The sequence below is a fragment of the Pygoscelis adeliae genome, unplaced genomic scaffold (assembly GCF_000699105.1).
Source record: "Pygoscelis adeliae isolate BGI_AS28 unplaced genomic scaffold, ASM69910v1 Scaffold113, whole genome shotgun sequence".
Lineage (NCBI taxonomy): Eukaryota > Metazoa > Chordata > Aves > Sphenisciformes > Spheniscidae > Pygoscelis > Pygoscelis adeliae.
In genome coordinates, this window is record NW_008825108.1 from 13,081,990 (window position 1) to 13,094,905 (window position 12,916).

General features: G+C 40.0%; 1 protein-coding gene across 1 annotated transcript in view; it reads right to left on the minus strand.

The window, feature by feature from the left end:
* Nucleotides 1-12,916, minus strand: part of TMEM117 (transmembrane protein 117) — a 224,798-nt gene that overhangs the window by 43,339 nt on the left and 168,543 nt on the right. The window contains exon 5 of the mRNA XM_009327601.1: nucleotides 6,440-6,599. Within this exon, the coding sequence (XP_009325876.1) occupies nucleotides 6,440-6,599 (160 nt within the window). The remainder of the gene's footprint in view (nucleotides 1-6,439; nucleotides 6,600-12,916) is intronic.

Genomic DNA, 12,916 nt, shown 5'->3' on the forward strand with positions numbered 1-12,916 from the left:
GTTGCCCAGAGAGGTGGTGGATGCCCCATCCCTGGAAACATTCAAGGTCAGGTTGGACTGGGCTCTGAGCAACCTGTTCTAGTTGAAGATGTCCCTGCCCACAGCAGGGGGTGTTGGACTAGATGACCTTTAAAGTTCCCTTCCAACCCAAACCATTCTATGATTCTATGATTCTAAAAGGATAGGCAAGAAAGACCTGTGTCTGACCCACTAGAAAGAAATGCCACGGTGCCAATACTGGCACGAGAAACATTAACATTTTCCTGGTTAAACGGTGTTTAGAAATGTACTCAGGTCTGTCACTTGAATTCATAGTAAGTACAAATAAAGCGAAGCTGTAGATCAACAATTGTTCCCTTCTAGTCCTTCTAATTCACTTTTATTTTTCAGGATTATTTTTGAATGTTTTACATCAGTGCTAATAAGGAACATTTCCATGATCCATAGAAGGATGAGGATGTAGAAAGGAGAAAAGAAGAGGGGAAAGTCTTTCCTACGTGAGAGACTTTGCAGGAAGGAAAATCTATTACTTGCTACAGAAAGGTTTCTCCCAAAGTTACCTCACTTGAACTTGTCCTCTTCTTCAGAGATCTGCAGGCCATGGGAGGTACAGTACTGCAGAGCCAACCCTCACAGTAGGGTTCTTCAGCAAATGTTGCACAACTAGCTGAGTATAAATGTGTGTTCAAAATGCTTATCCATTTTTGTAATGCCGTTTGACAGGCATGTCTAAAATCTGCTAGTGGAGAGTAATGTACTCTGAGTGGAATGAAACACTCCACATAATATCTGAAAAAAGTAGTCCAGGGTATATGGCTCCTCCCTGTAAAACCTTGCCATATGGTAATGGCTGGGGACACCAGTAATGGAGCTGGATCTGCTGTCAGTTTTATTAAAGGTGAATTCCCATCTATCCTGACTCCTTTGAAAAACCTGTCACTGGTCACTTGCCCTTATGGCTAGGTTCCTATCTTAAAAGAGCAAGTAGTACATGAATAAAAAACCATAGTGACCCCTCACATACAGAAATCTTGAATGTCAGAGATGATGCAAAAGTTGTTTGCTAACTTCACTAACACAGAAGTTCCTCACGGGTTTTGACTTGTATTTTATTATTGCGTTTTCAAATGTTTCAAAACCCAGCAAAAGTATGATGTAAAGTACCCTGACATTCAAGTGCTCACTTCTTCAGAAGTTGTTGTGCTGAATGGGAGGTTTTTAGAAGGACATTTTCATTCAAAGTTTGGTAACTTCCTTGGAAACAAACTATACATCAGTACTTTTTGCTGTTGGTTGTTAGGAAACAAAAAAAAATTATATACCACTCGAATCAAATGCACAGCTGAGAGGATCTACTCTGACAGGAATGACAAATTATTTTGTAAATCCTGCTTTGTCTATGAACACAAAATCATTTCTTGCTTATCGGTTTCAAAGGAAAACTACTATACCTGTGTATTCTGCTTAAAGTATAAATCAGGATTCTCCTCTCGTCTGCATACATGTAAATTAATTCTATCAAATTACTGAGTGTAAATCCAGTTAAAAGTTACAATCAAATTACGTTTGCAAAGTTAAACAGATTTTCTAAAAAAAACCAACCCTCTAAAAATCAAGTCTTTACCCACTTTGTGTGGACAAGACCGTATTTCTACTCTATTGTTTACTTTAACTATTCAAGCAAATTATATCTTCTTCCATGCACTTGATGTTGTGGGTGGTGTTTTTTAATGTGCTCACATGTCGTACTAGATTTTAATCAAAACAGCTTCTCCATCAGTGTAAAACTGAAAATAAATTGAACTGTCCCCGCTTTATGTATTTGTTAACAGGACCAGAGTCTGTTCCATTTTTGCTGATAATGTTTCTGTTACTGTTTAAAAATGACATATACGAAGCATAGTTAACATTACAAAGTTAAGCTAAATTAACTACTTTTTTTTCAGGGAATTATGAAGAACTAGAAGAAAAAACACAGGAGAGCCTAAATACAGATTTTTTTCAATCTGTTTGCCTAATTTTCTTATTAAAACTCTACCAAAGACAGAAGACCAGACATTCCCCAGAAAACAAAACAAAAAAAGAAGTGACAGGCCACCCATTAAATATGTTGATTTTTGACTGCAGTAGCAAGGAGTGATCTACAGTTACATATTAAAGCAATTTACATACAAAAAATATTATGAAAAATACATTTGAAAAATGTTTATTATTTAAAAAAAAAAATCTGTCTGCTGATATCCTAATACCTACATAAGCAGAGATCCAGCATTAGTCATAAGGAATGTTGTTAATTATCTAACTCTCTTTGACCTTCATTTCTTTCAAGTTACGCAGAAGGACAAAATTATTTTCTCTTTATTTATAGAGTATTCCCATTTGGTATTAATGGGATTATTTTGCTAGTTTGGTTAAATATTCACATACAAGAGCTTTCTCAAAGAATCTTAGACATAAGCGCTTCCTGGCTTCTGTTTATTCCACTCAGCCGCTATAGAACTTCTTCAGTTTATTGAAGAATAAATTCCCCTTTTGGAATCAAATACTATTTTCAGGTAACTTTTAGATCACTTGGACATTGTATCTGATTGTACTGTTAGATAAAAAGTTGCAGTAAGTCCTAAGAGTTGCAAGAATTTACACCACGGCACTTAGAAAGTGCTCAGCAAGGTAGCTACAGCGTGTAACTCCACAGTGATGCTGAAATACTCCACGGTCTTTCAGAATTCTGGAGAAACCTGTGAACGCTCACAAAAGATACTACAGAGATGAAACAATTCATCTCCCCTGGACACACGAGGTTTAATAATCCAGCCGCCACGGGCTCCTACCCATTAGCAAAGTCACTAAGAACATGACACCAAAAAAACCCCAAACCAAAACCCGCAGTATATAGGCTAATGCATGAATTACTGTCTACTTGCTCAAATAGAGGTATTCGGACTGTGGCATTATAGTTTCATTTTTCATATTTACTCCTCTAATTAACAGCTTTTCCATTACAGCTTTGCGAAAGAGAACCAAATATGTGATTTTTTCATTAAAATAGTAAAAAGTTCTATTAGATGATAATAGCGTTACTACATATCCAGCTTTAATATGTGTGGTCTTGCACTCAGCCTGAAACGAAGGCTAAAAATATAATGATGCGCATGTACAGCAGTGAATGCTATAGGTGCCAGAAACATACATATGTTGGCATTTTGCCACCTCAATTATCAGGGCAGGCATAATTAAGCACATTGTGAAAATGACTAACTTAATCACTTCCATACTGTGGAAAAAATAGCGAACTTGTAGAGTTTTTACTTTCTTACTATAAGCAAGCACATGTCCTTTAAAATGAACTAATGCTCACTTGCATTGGACTGAATTTGATCTGTTATTTTTCAGTGAGAAAATATGCAATCTCTGTATTTAAAAAAATCAGTGTTTGTACTTACATTGGATAAAATGCCCTGACAACCAGGATTGGAACAGAGACCTCTGTGCTGCCTCTCAAACAGCCTCAAATGGGTATTGTCTCTGATATGCTGCCCTAGACCCAGTGAAACCTAAATTCCTTTCAAACCGTGGCCAGGCAGCAGTGGGAGAAGTGGAGATCACCCTGCCTGTAAGAGTTGGACATGCTCTAAAGAAGTCTCATTGATAAAACGCTATCAGAGAAATGCTACTGTGGCCCTTTGATCAGCTGTGGAAATAGCTGAGCAGGATCCTTGCAGAGCTGCAGCTCTGGACTCGAGCCATGCCACCCTCATATTGTTTCTTTTGAGTCTGGCTTAAGGGATGGTTCCTCTCAGCTCGTCACGTTGGGTCTGTTTATTCTCTGTGGAGAGAAACATGCACCTCTAGGGCCTGCTGCATCTCATCCTACTGTAGATGTTTAAAAGCACCCTAACTGTACCTTGATCTCTCCATTGACTATAAAGACACAGTGATTAAAATCAGGTGGAGATGTATACACAGCAGCCATCTAAAACAGGCACTCAGGGTCCATTTCTTCACTCCAAGGAGGGTGGATGTGGTGATGTGTCACAGCGAGGTTGGCAGAAGAGGTAGGAACACAGCCTGAGCCAGAAGCCAGCCACACTATCCATGAGGTCCTGTTGTAGTCCTGCAACCTTCTCCATGACCTGTTTTCTCAGATTGTCTTAATATTTTTGTGGCCATAACTTTCACATTTACATTTCAGACACAAGTCTCTGTCTTCTACTCTGTCTCTCATCTGTGCTTTTCTTCCTGACCCATTCCCTGAATATCTGGTGAATCACTCGGACTGAAAGGAGCCTTTGCACACTAGAAGGAGAGTGGGGCTGGGAGGCAGCCAGGGTTTGTTGCAGGATGGAAACCAAAGCTAAAAAGTGCATGTATGCTTTAGCATCGCTCATGTATAACTGTCTGTGTAAGGTTCAGCTGCCTGTGTTCTCCTCTTCATGTGTCTGCCTGGGTTATGTCTAATTGAAAAAAAAAAGCTCTTCAGGGCAGGGACCGCTCAGTCCTTTATTTCTTTCTTATGCGCTACATAGGACTTAGATAAATATTAAATTATAATAATATTAAGAAGGCAAAGCTGTCCTTTACAATTATGTGATTATTTTTCACAGCACTGCGAATGGGTTTCCAAACTCAATTGGTTTTCTCTTGTTGCTAAACACAGTATTAATGCTACCATTTAGAGGGACAGAAAATGCCTGTACTCAAAAATTAGATGAGACTTCATCTGTGCTCTTAGTTAGCATCAGCCTCAAACAGAAATTGCGGGCTTTTTTTTCTTTTTTTCTAATTTTACCAGTTTGTTGGTAAAGCTTGTCAAGTTAGAAAAAAAATTTGTGAAACAGACAACACTATTGAAAAGAATTTCTAGAAACATGTAATTCTAAAGCATACTTCAGTCAAAGGATCATGATCCTGATGGTCTTCAGTTGTGATTTAATACTTTGCTGTCTCAGCTTGACTTTATTGCAGTAGCAATGCAATGATGCTAGAACTACACTGTAAATAAAGCATGCCAACTTAGTTGCACAGTCCAAATAACTTTAAATAAATAAATAACTCCATCACACAAACATCAGTCGAAAATGCAATTAAAAAGAGCCTCTTGCTTTGTGTTGTAAAAATATGAAATAGTACTCGGGGCAGGCTGTTTCAAATAAAATTCTTCCTGATATTCAGCAATGTCAAGGTCAAAGTACTGGAACTTCATTTTTCAAAGTCGAAAGGATGATTTAATAACTATTTGGTATGAAGACAACTCTGTTTCTCTACCCTGCATACAATATCAAATTCAGTATAGCTTGATACATCGTGTATTTTCATTCATGCTTTCATTACAGCCCTGCGAAGTACAATCATTTATTAGACATTTTCTTGAATCTTTTCAAAACAGCAAAAAAAAAAAAAGTAAAATGCAAAGGGAGAGAAAAGAAAGCACCAGAAATCTTACTACAAAAACAGTACAGCAGTGATAAATTCTCAGTGCCACCACAGTGTCACCTCTATGATAATTACTCAAGCAATAGATATCTCATTAAAGAGAACTAAGTGTCTCAGAAATGGTCTTTGCTAGCAGAGTTAGTTAGTAATATATTGGAGAGAAAGGACCCATCAGTTCTTCTCAAATTCTTTGCTAAACTTCAGTTCAATAGTCTAACATATCTAGGGCTAATAGCAAAAGTCACTCAGGCCTTCGATGCTCCTTTTCCTTGCCTCAGCCCAACTGACCTAATTCTTCAGAGAGCATTGGGTGAGTTATTCACACAAGGCTCAAACCACAGACAAATGCAAAGGGTAGAGCACAGCATCACATGAAGGAATTTTTTGGCCACATACTTGTGACCCAGATTCCTTTCTTAACAGCTAGATTCAAAGGAGCAGTCATCAGGCAGACTACAGGGAATCATCTCCCCAGTTAAACTTGCTGGCAGAAGACACTACAGTACAAGGACCTGTCATCAAAGTAAAGAAATCTTCATGTGAAAGTGGAAAGTGGAATCTTAGTAGCAAATACTAATTTTATCTATTAAAATGCTATAATGTGTGTATACCTAATAACATAAATGCTTGAAATATGGAAGTACTTCTTTCTTGTTTGGCCAAATTTCTCTCATGTTCCTAACAGAAGCTTCGAATTTACCAAACAATTAGCTTCCATTTCTTTTTCTGATGTCATTTTTGCAGAAAACATCTTCTAATTTGGAAAGTCATGCAGTTCTTACCTGGCAGTCTAAGAAGAGAAATCAGAAATGTTTTCACAATAAAAGGCCAGCGGGCTTTTTGCAAAGTCACTGAGAATGGTGTTATAAAATGCCTCTACTAATAGCGATTGCAAACTAAACATTTATTTACATTTATGTAGTCTTAGCTAAACACTATTTGCTCTAGAGGAAAGAGAGTGACTAGGCAGCCTCAGCAGCTTGAATGAAACATTAGGACAGTTTACCTGCATGACAATAAGAAGGTCAAACACCAAGATGAAAGAAGCCAAGAAGGCCCTTGAGACTTCGTCACTTGGCAGAAATCCACGATTCAGCTTGTCCCAGCTGATCCAGTCAGTAGTGATGACAAGTACAACTACAGAGGTCAGAGTAAACAGAACTGTCCTGCAAGGGAAAAAAAAAATAATTCAGAGAGAATATGATAGTAATGAAGATGCATCATTCTATTTCACCCGTCTTCTAATGGTCAACTAGTGCTTTATCAGTACTTTTCCACTGATGAAAAGAGATTGAAGAAAATTAAGTGTACAAACAAATCATTTAATTCAAAATAGGAAAGCAGTCAGCTGTATCCTTAGTAAAAAAAGATTTAGTAGCTAGTACTAAGCATGTTGCAAAATTAGGCTGGAGTGTATCACTCTTATTCTTCATTACATGTTTTTCACTGAAGATGCAAACCAATTAAGTAAAATAAGAGAGAAGTAAACTATAATAAACTACCAAGGACTGTATGATCTAGGCCAAATTCAAATGAACAATTTGAGAGAACATTTTCTAAGGCACCAAGGATATTAGAATCTTGGAAAAGACTTTTCTCAGCTGTAGGAGTTATAGCACACTAACTGTGAAGTCTAATTTTTATATAGAAACACGTCTGTATGAAAGAAATTTTCATTGTATTAAATTAATCTTTAGTAAATTCTGGGGGTTGTAGAAAGATTTTGCTTTGTGTCTCCTAAGATGCCCTTTGTACAAGTTTTCAACATATCTTATGGCACTTCTGAGAAGTCAGTGAAGAGTGAATTACAAAAGTAATAAAAGCTCCATATGAATGCTATGAGAATTCTGGAAGACACATTTGGCTAATTCATACAATTTTGCAATATGTTATTTAAGAAAACATCTTTCTAAGCTATCCCCTCAAAATAGCTCTGCATCATTTCCAGCAGCACTTTGGTGATATCCTTCAGAGTTGGCAGTGATGACTGATTGAATTCCTGGTTCTTTGGAAGCAGGCAAATTTAGCTGATAATTTGAGGGGGAGCAAGGCTTCTCCCAGTAGCCATAGCTGTCAGTAAATCTGTGTTATAATAGGGGCATATCAACATCTGAATGCACGCACACAGCTAAATAATTGTGGCAGGGTGGAGGTTTTTTCTACAGCAATGAAGTCTCATTTTCTTCAGCTACCGAGGGCTGTAAAACAATGTGAAGAATATTTCCCATGACACTTCCAAATGGGACAAATGCTCAGAAGAGTAAAAGAAAAATCTGTACACCAGCAGTCACAGGCTACCAGTCTGTAGGCATGTCTTTCTATACATCAGTCCTGGCTGTGTCTGTGTAGGAAGGGAAAACAAATATGCACATAAGCAGTAGTGTACACATTTGGACTCCTAAACATCATTCTTCTGTGGCACGATGGGCTGCGTTTCTTCACAATATAATGAGACACAAAATGACTTTATTGCTACCGCCTTTACCTTTGAACATTTATTTTTATTCTTAATAAATAAATTCAGTTATATTCAACACTGTGGTTGGCACCATAACAGTATCCCTTGAGTGTGTTACCAGCATCTGGGCGAGAAAGAAATGAATGAGACATATTAGACTTAATTAGACCTAAGCAATATTCAAGCCTGCTTATCCCCAAAGCATTTGCTTAGCTACCATCTCACCTGTCAGTACATGAATCTGACAGACTTTTCTACAGGCGCCACTTTGGCACATACCCAGAATGGCTCACTTCGGAAAGGTGATTCATTATGGCGCTTCTCTCATGCATGTAGTCTTTTTAGACCCACAGAGGTGTTTTTTCCCACCTATTTTGCCTTCATATCTGAAATTCACATGGACGTAAATGTTCTCGCTTTAGCTGAGAAGTTCTCCAGAAAGAACACAGTCCTCAGTGCTTGTCTGCCGGCCCGTGCAGACTGCCCTGGCCGTTGGGCGCACTGATTTTCCTTGTCCTCATGCTGAGGAACCCACATCCTCTGCTGCACAGACAGTTTAGAAATGTAATTCAAGTCTGTGTAGTTTGCTATGGGAACCATGTACCCAGAAGTTATGCTCAACACTATTCTGCTTCAGTCCTCTTGAATTATGCATTTGCGTTTTGGAGCAAGAGTTCAAAGCACGGAAGGTCAGACTTTGGCATGTATGCAAGCAAAGGCAGACATATTTTTATGCATGCTTCATCAGCATGCATGCAACGACCAATGTATGTGCTCAAGCCCTGATTTCCTTGAGGAAATGCATATGCACTTAAAAACTGCTTCGTTATTTGTTCTGAAATGTCAAATAGGGAGGGAAGGGAGCAGAAAATGGGCTGCTAATAGAATAAGAAAATGTGAAACCAATAAAAAAGGTTAGAAATAGGCTTTTGAAATGGTTGCATTAAACAGCATAATTAGCACTGGGTTGTATTTTTGACCTATGATACTGGAACACAGCAAGATATTCAATACATGCTTTTGGAGTTATTATAAACTGAGTTTGTCTGGGTTAGAGTTCAGTTCACTTCTTGTGAAAGTACAGCATTGCCCCAGTGACCTGGGAATTAAGAGAAGCAGCTGAGGATTTCATTTAACTTGACATAGCCTGTATCAGATGAACCAATGTGAGCTACCCTGCAATATTGAAGCCAGTGTAGCTTGTCCTTTATTCTGCAATGCACATTACTGAGAAAGAGCTACAGCATCAAAATATTTGCAGCATTGCTGGCAGGACCTCTCCGTCTTCTGCCTGCAGAAGGGGTATGAGGGGAAAGGCAAGGGAGGATTGACTCTTCTCTGTACCAGACCTTAAGAAATGCAACTTCTTTCTCTACTTCACAAAGGAAACACACTTTTATATTTCACTTCTAATTCTAGCTTGCTGTATTGAATGATTATGTACCCTGGGCACCTACTCAGCTACAATAACACACATTTTACAACCTAGCCCATACTCTTCAAGATACAAGGTTGCTATGAAGAATAAAAATTTTAAAAAAGTCTGCAAAACAACACTGTCCAGGCCAATTGCATGCTGAGAAGTTAAAATCATTAGGTAGGTCCAGAAAAATCAGTACTGTGCTTACCACTGCCAGTGATGATCTAAAATCCCCAGTTCTACACCGAACTGGGGGAAAGCTTGAAGAGAGGAACTTTTTACTGCCAGGAACCTCTCCAGAAGCGGGTAATTTTTTAGACCGTATCTCCATAATCTTTGATAGCCAGGACTGAGTTTGGTCGTGAGTTTGTCAAATCGAGTCGCTCATGCCAAACTGAATCCACACTGCTGGCCCTCATTTGCCAGCAGAACATTAATTTTGTCCTCACACACTTAGCAAGGGCCAAACCAGATGTCTTTGGCTTCTTCACCTTCCCACAACACCACTTTCTTGGACCATAAGCTTTGACCAAGCTGACCAACTATTTAGCATATATGACCCAGCATATTATACACTACAAGAGGTTATGCACAACATGGGTGAGAAGCTTGAGCAGGTTTTTGTCATTGGCAGTGGCTGCAGACAATCCCTAATGGCAGACAGGGTCATAACCTCAACCTTGCAGTCTCTATCATGTAGAAATGCCATTTCCGGAGGAGAAAGGCCATGACACCTAATTTTCCTCTACACTACTACAATCAGTAGTAAGTACAGAACATCCACTTGCAATGGGCCATCTTCAAGAAACTATGCCAAGTAGCTGGCATTAATTTACCTACAATGTCTCCACACTGCTGTCCTAGTGTTCAAGAACGGAGCCATCATCCTCTGAAGTTTGGACAACCCAACCCTAGACAAGTTGTTTGGAAAGCACTTAGAGGTCGGGAAATTCAGAGCTGGTGTGATGCTGATGCTCCCATCACAGGTGTCATCCACAGCTTTGCTCTGTGTGATGTTTTGAACTTTGCAAAAGTCTGAGATGCTGGTCACATATGAATCTTCTGTTTGCTCAGTGGAGGTCATGGTTATGTGAACAGAAAAAGGCTGTCACTGCAGCATAATGCAGACCCTGGTGGATAACAGGTTTGCATGAAATGTTTAGAAAACAGGGCATCTTTGATTCAGGGCAGTCCAGTATACAGGTACTGACCTGCACTGTAGGCAGTGCTGCATATTCCCTGCTGTCTCTGGGGAATATCAGTCCATAATTTTCTTTTTTATATGCCCATAAATTTCACAGCATGCTCATGGAGCTTGCACTGGGCTGCTTTCCTATGAGATCACAGACTTCATTTGTTCACCTAGATACAAGCTTCCTAAACCCCGTGCACAGTAAGCCAGCATGCAGTGCACTGCATAGCTTCTGCTAAAGAAGGAACTCTGCTAACAGGACCGTCACTGGCAACAGTGGGCTTCATTTCACTGTGAGAGTCCATACATACCTACATTGCTCACACATGCAATGGCCATCATGCATATTTCTCAGCCCTATTTCTGCCTGTCGGGCTGCAAATATCACACCCTTCTCTTAAACACCTGTTGCTCTTTCAAAAATTACAAAAAAATTCTCCCCAGACTTTCTATCTCTCTGCCCCTTGTATACAATGCCTGAGCTGTCACTTGGCATGCGATGACCAGAGATCAGGCTGGACTTTCCTGCGGATTCTTCAAATAAAAATCCTGTTGTAAAGGAAAGAAGCTCTTCATCATCCCTCCCTTGCTAGTGCTCTTCCCTCACCCTCTGAGAAAAACTCTCCTCATGGGGCTTTCTGAGAAATTTCTCTGCTGGTGTCCCAGTGCCCAGATGCCCTGCATGCCACATTCTGGCACAGCTGTGGCCAAAGGGTGAACAAGAACTGAGAAAACTTAAATGAGAAACACAGGTACATTAAATAAACAAGACATACTTACAAAGTGTAATGAAAAAAATAACCTGGATACAAATACCAAGGACACAACGTCACAGCAAGGAAAAGTAACAGAAGCAAAATATGGCCAGTTGAGGCCAACATATTCCCTAGAAAACCAAATGAGAATAGTGTGTATTTGGGTGAGCAGAGCTGTGCCCTTCTTCAGCAGACAATATTCTAAAGTTGAAGTGCCAGGGCTACCTGCCTTCATCCACTCCAAAACATTGAGGATAGGGTGGGATTTCCTAAAATGCTCTTCCAGAAGTCTAAGATAAATCCTAAATGTTCAGTGAGAAAAAGCAAAAACCACAAAACCCAGTGGACTGAGTAATCCATCCAGTGCTGTGAGGACCTAAATTTTTTTGTAGATTCTTTGCCAGAATCTTTCCCCAGTAGGTGTTTCCATTCCTACGCTCTGGGCTACTTCACAGGTGACATCACTCAACAGTGGCAGAAGTAAAGATGACTTTTCCCGTTGCCTCCAAGCCAGCCTGGGCTTGTTTCCATTTCCAAGTGGTAGGGACAATTTGTCCAACTCAACTTCCTGGGATATGAGGAGCAGGAGCTGCCATACTGCATGCTGGACATAACTGTGTTAACAAGTTAATTCCCAAAGGAGTTTTGTAACTTCAGTCTGGCACTGAAAGCTGTCAAGACTCTGCAGACTCCCTTACAGTGCTGTTTTGCCAGTGCCCTCATCTTACTGCAGACATTGTCCTTGCCCTGGCTGACTGGTCCGTAACTCTTCTCCCTTTGTCTTGCACCTGCACAATCCTGAGCTTATGAACTGCAAGTTCTTTATGAATAGGATGAACCCAAATTTGTCTGTGGAGAAAAGAAAAAGCCACTTATTCCTGGGATCTGCAATGCAGTTGTTTTCTCTGAATGTGTAACTGCATTCAGGTACATCAATAATTCTCTAGATCCATAACTAACAAGAAATAAAGACCTTCTCCCATCAGAAGCCAGCAATTTGGAAACTCCTTTTCGAAGAGTGTGGCAGGGAATGTCACAATTGAGCCTGTGCAGCTTAGTGTGCAGACTGCCTGCCATACCGGGGTTTGCAGTCTGTCTACCCAAAGGGAAATCCCACCACTGCCACCCGAAATGCCACTAGCGCCATCCCATGCCTCTGCAGTCCTTGCCTTGAGAGAGCACTATGTGCCAAAGGAGCAGATGGACTTCTCTGAAACACAAAGTTGGGCTCTGGAGGAAGAGCTGTGAGAGACAAAGCCAGGAAGGGAGAGGAAGGGAATACCCATGCTTTGCAGTATACTACAACCGATGTCAAGTGTTGATGCAAACCTAAGACTTTCTGGCTTTATTTCAGGCGGAGGGAGGGCCACATCGTTTGGTTTTGTTTTAATTCCAAAATAACAGCACTGCCACCAGCCCTCCTGGTAAAAGGTTTTCCTGGCTATATCTGTAAACCGCCCATGCAAGTGCACATATTCTAATCGCTCAGTAACATTATGGGCCATGACAAAGGCAGTTCAAACTGGAAGGCTGGCTTGTCCATGCTGCTTCACTAAATCAGTATGCCAAGCATGATGTTATTGATGTTCTCAGAAGTCTTGGCTGAGAGAAGAAACAATGTACTGCAGTGATCTTAGGTCCTGGCTGCTGTTTTGCGT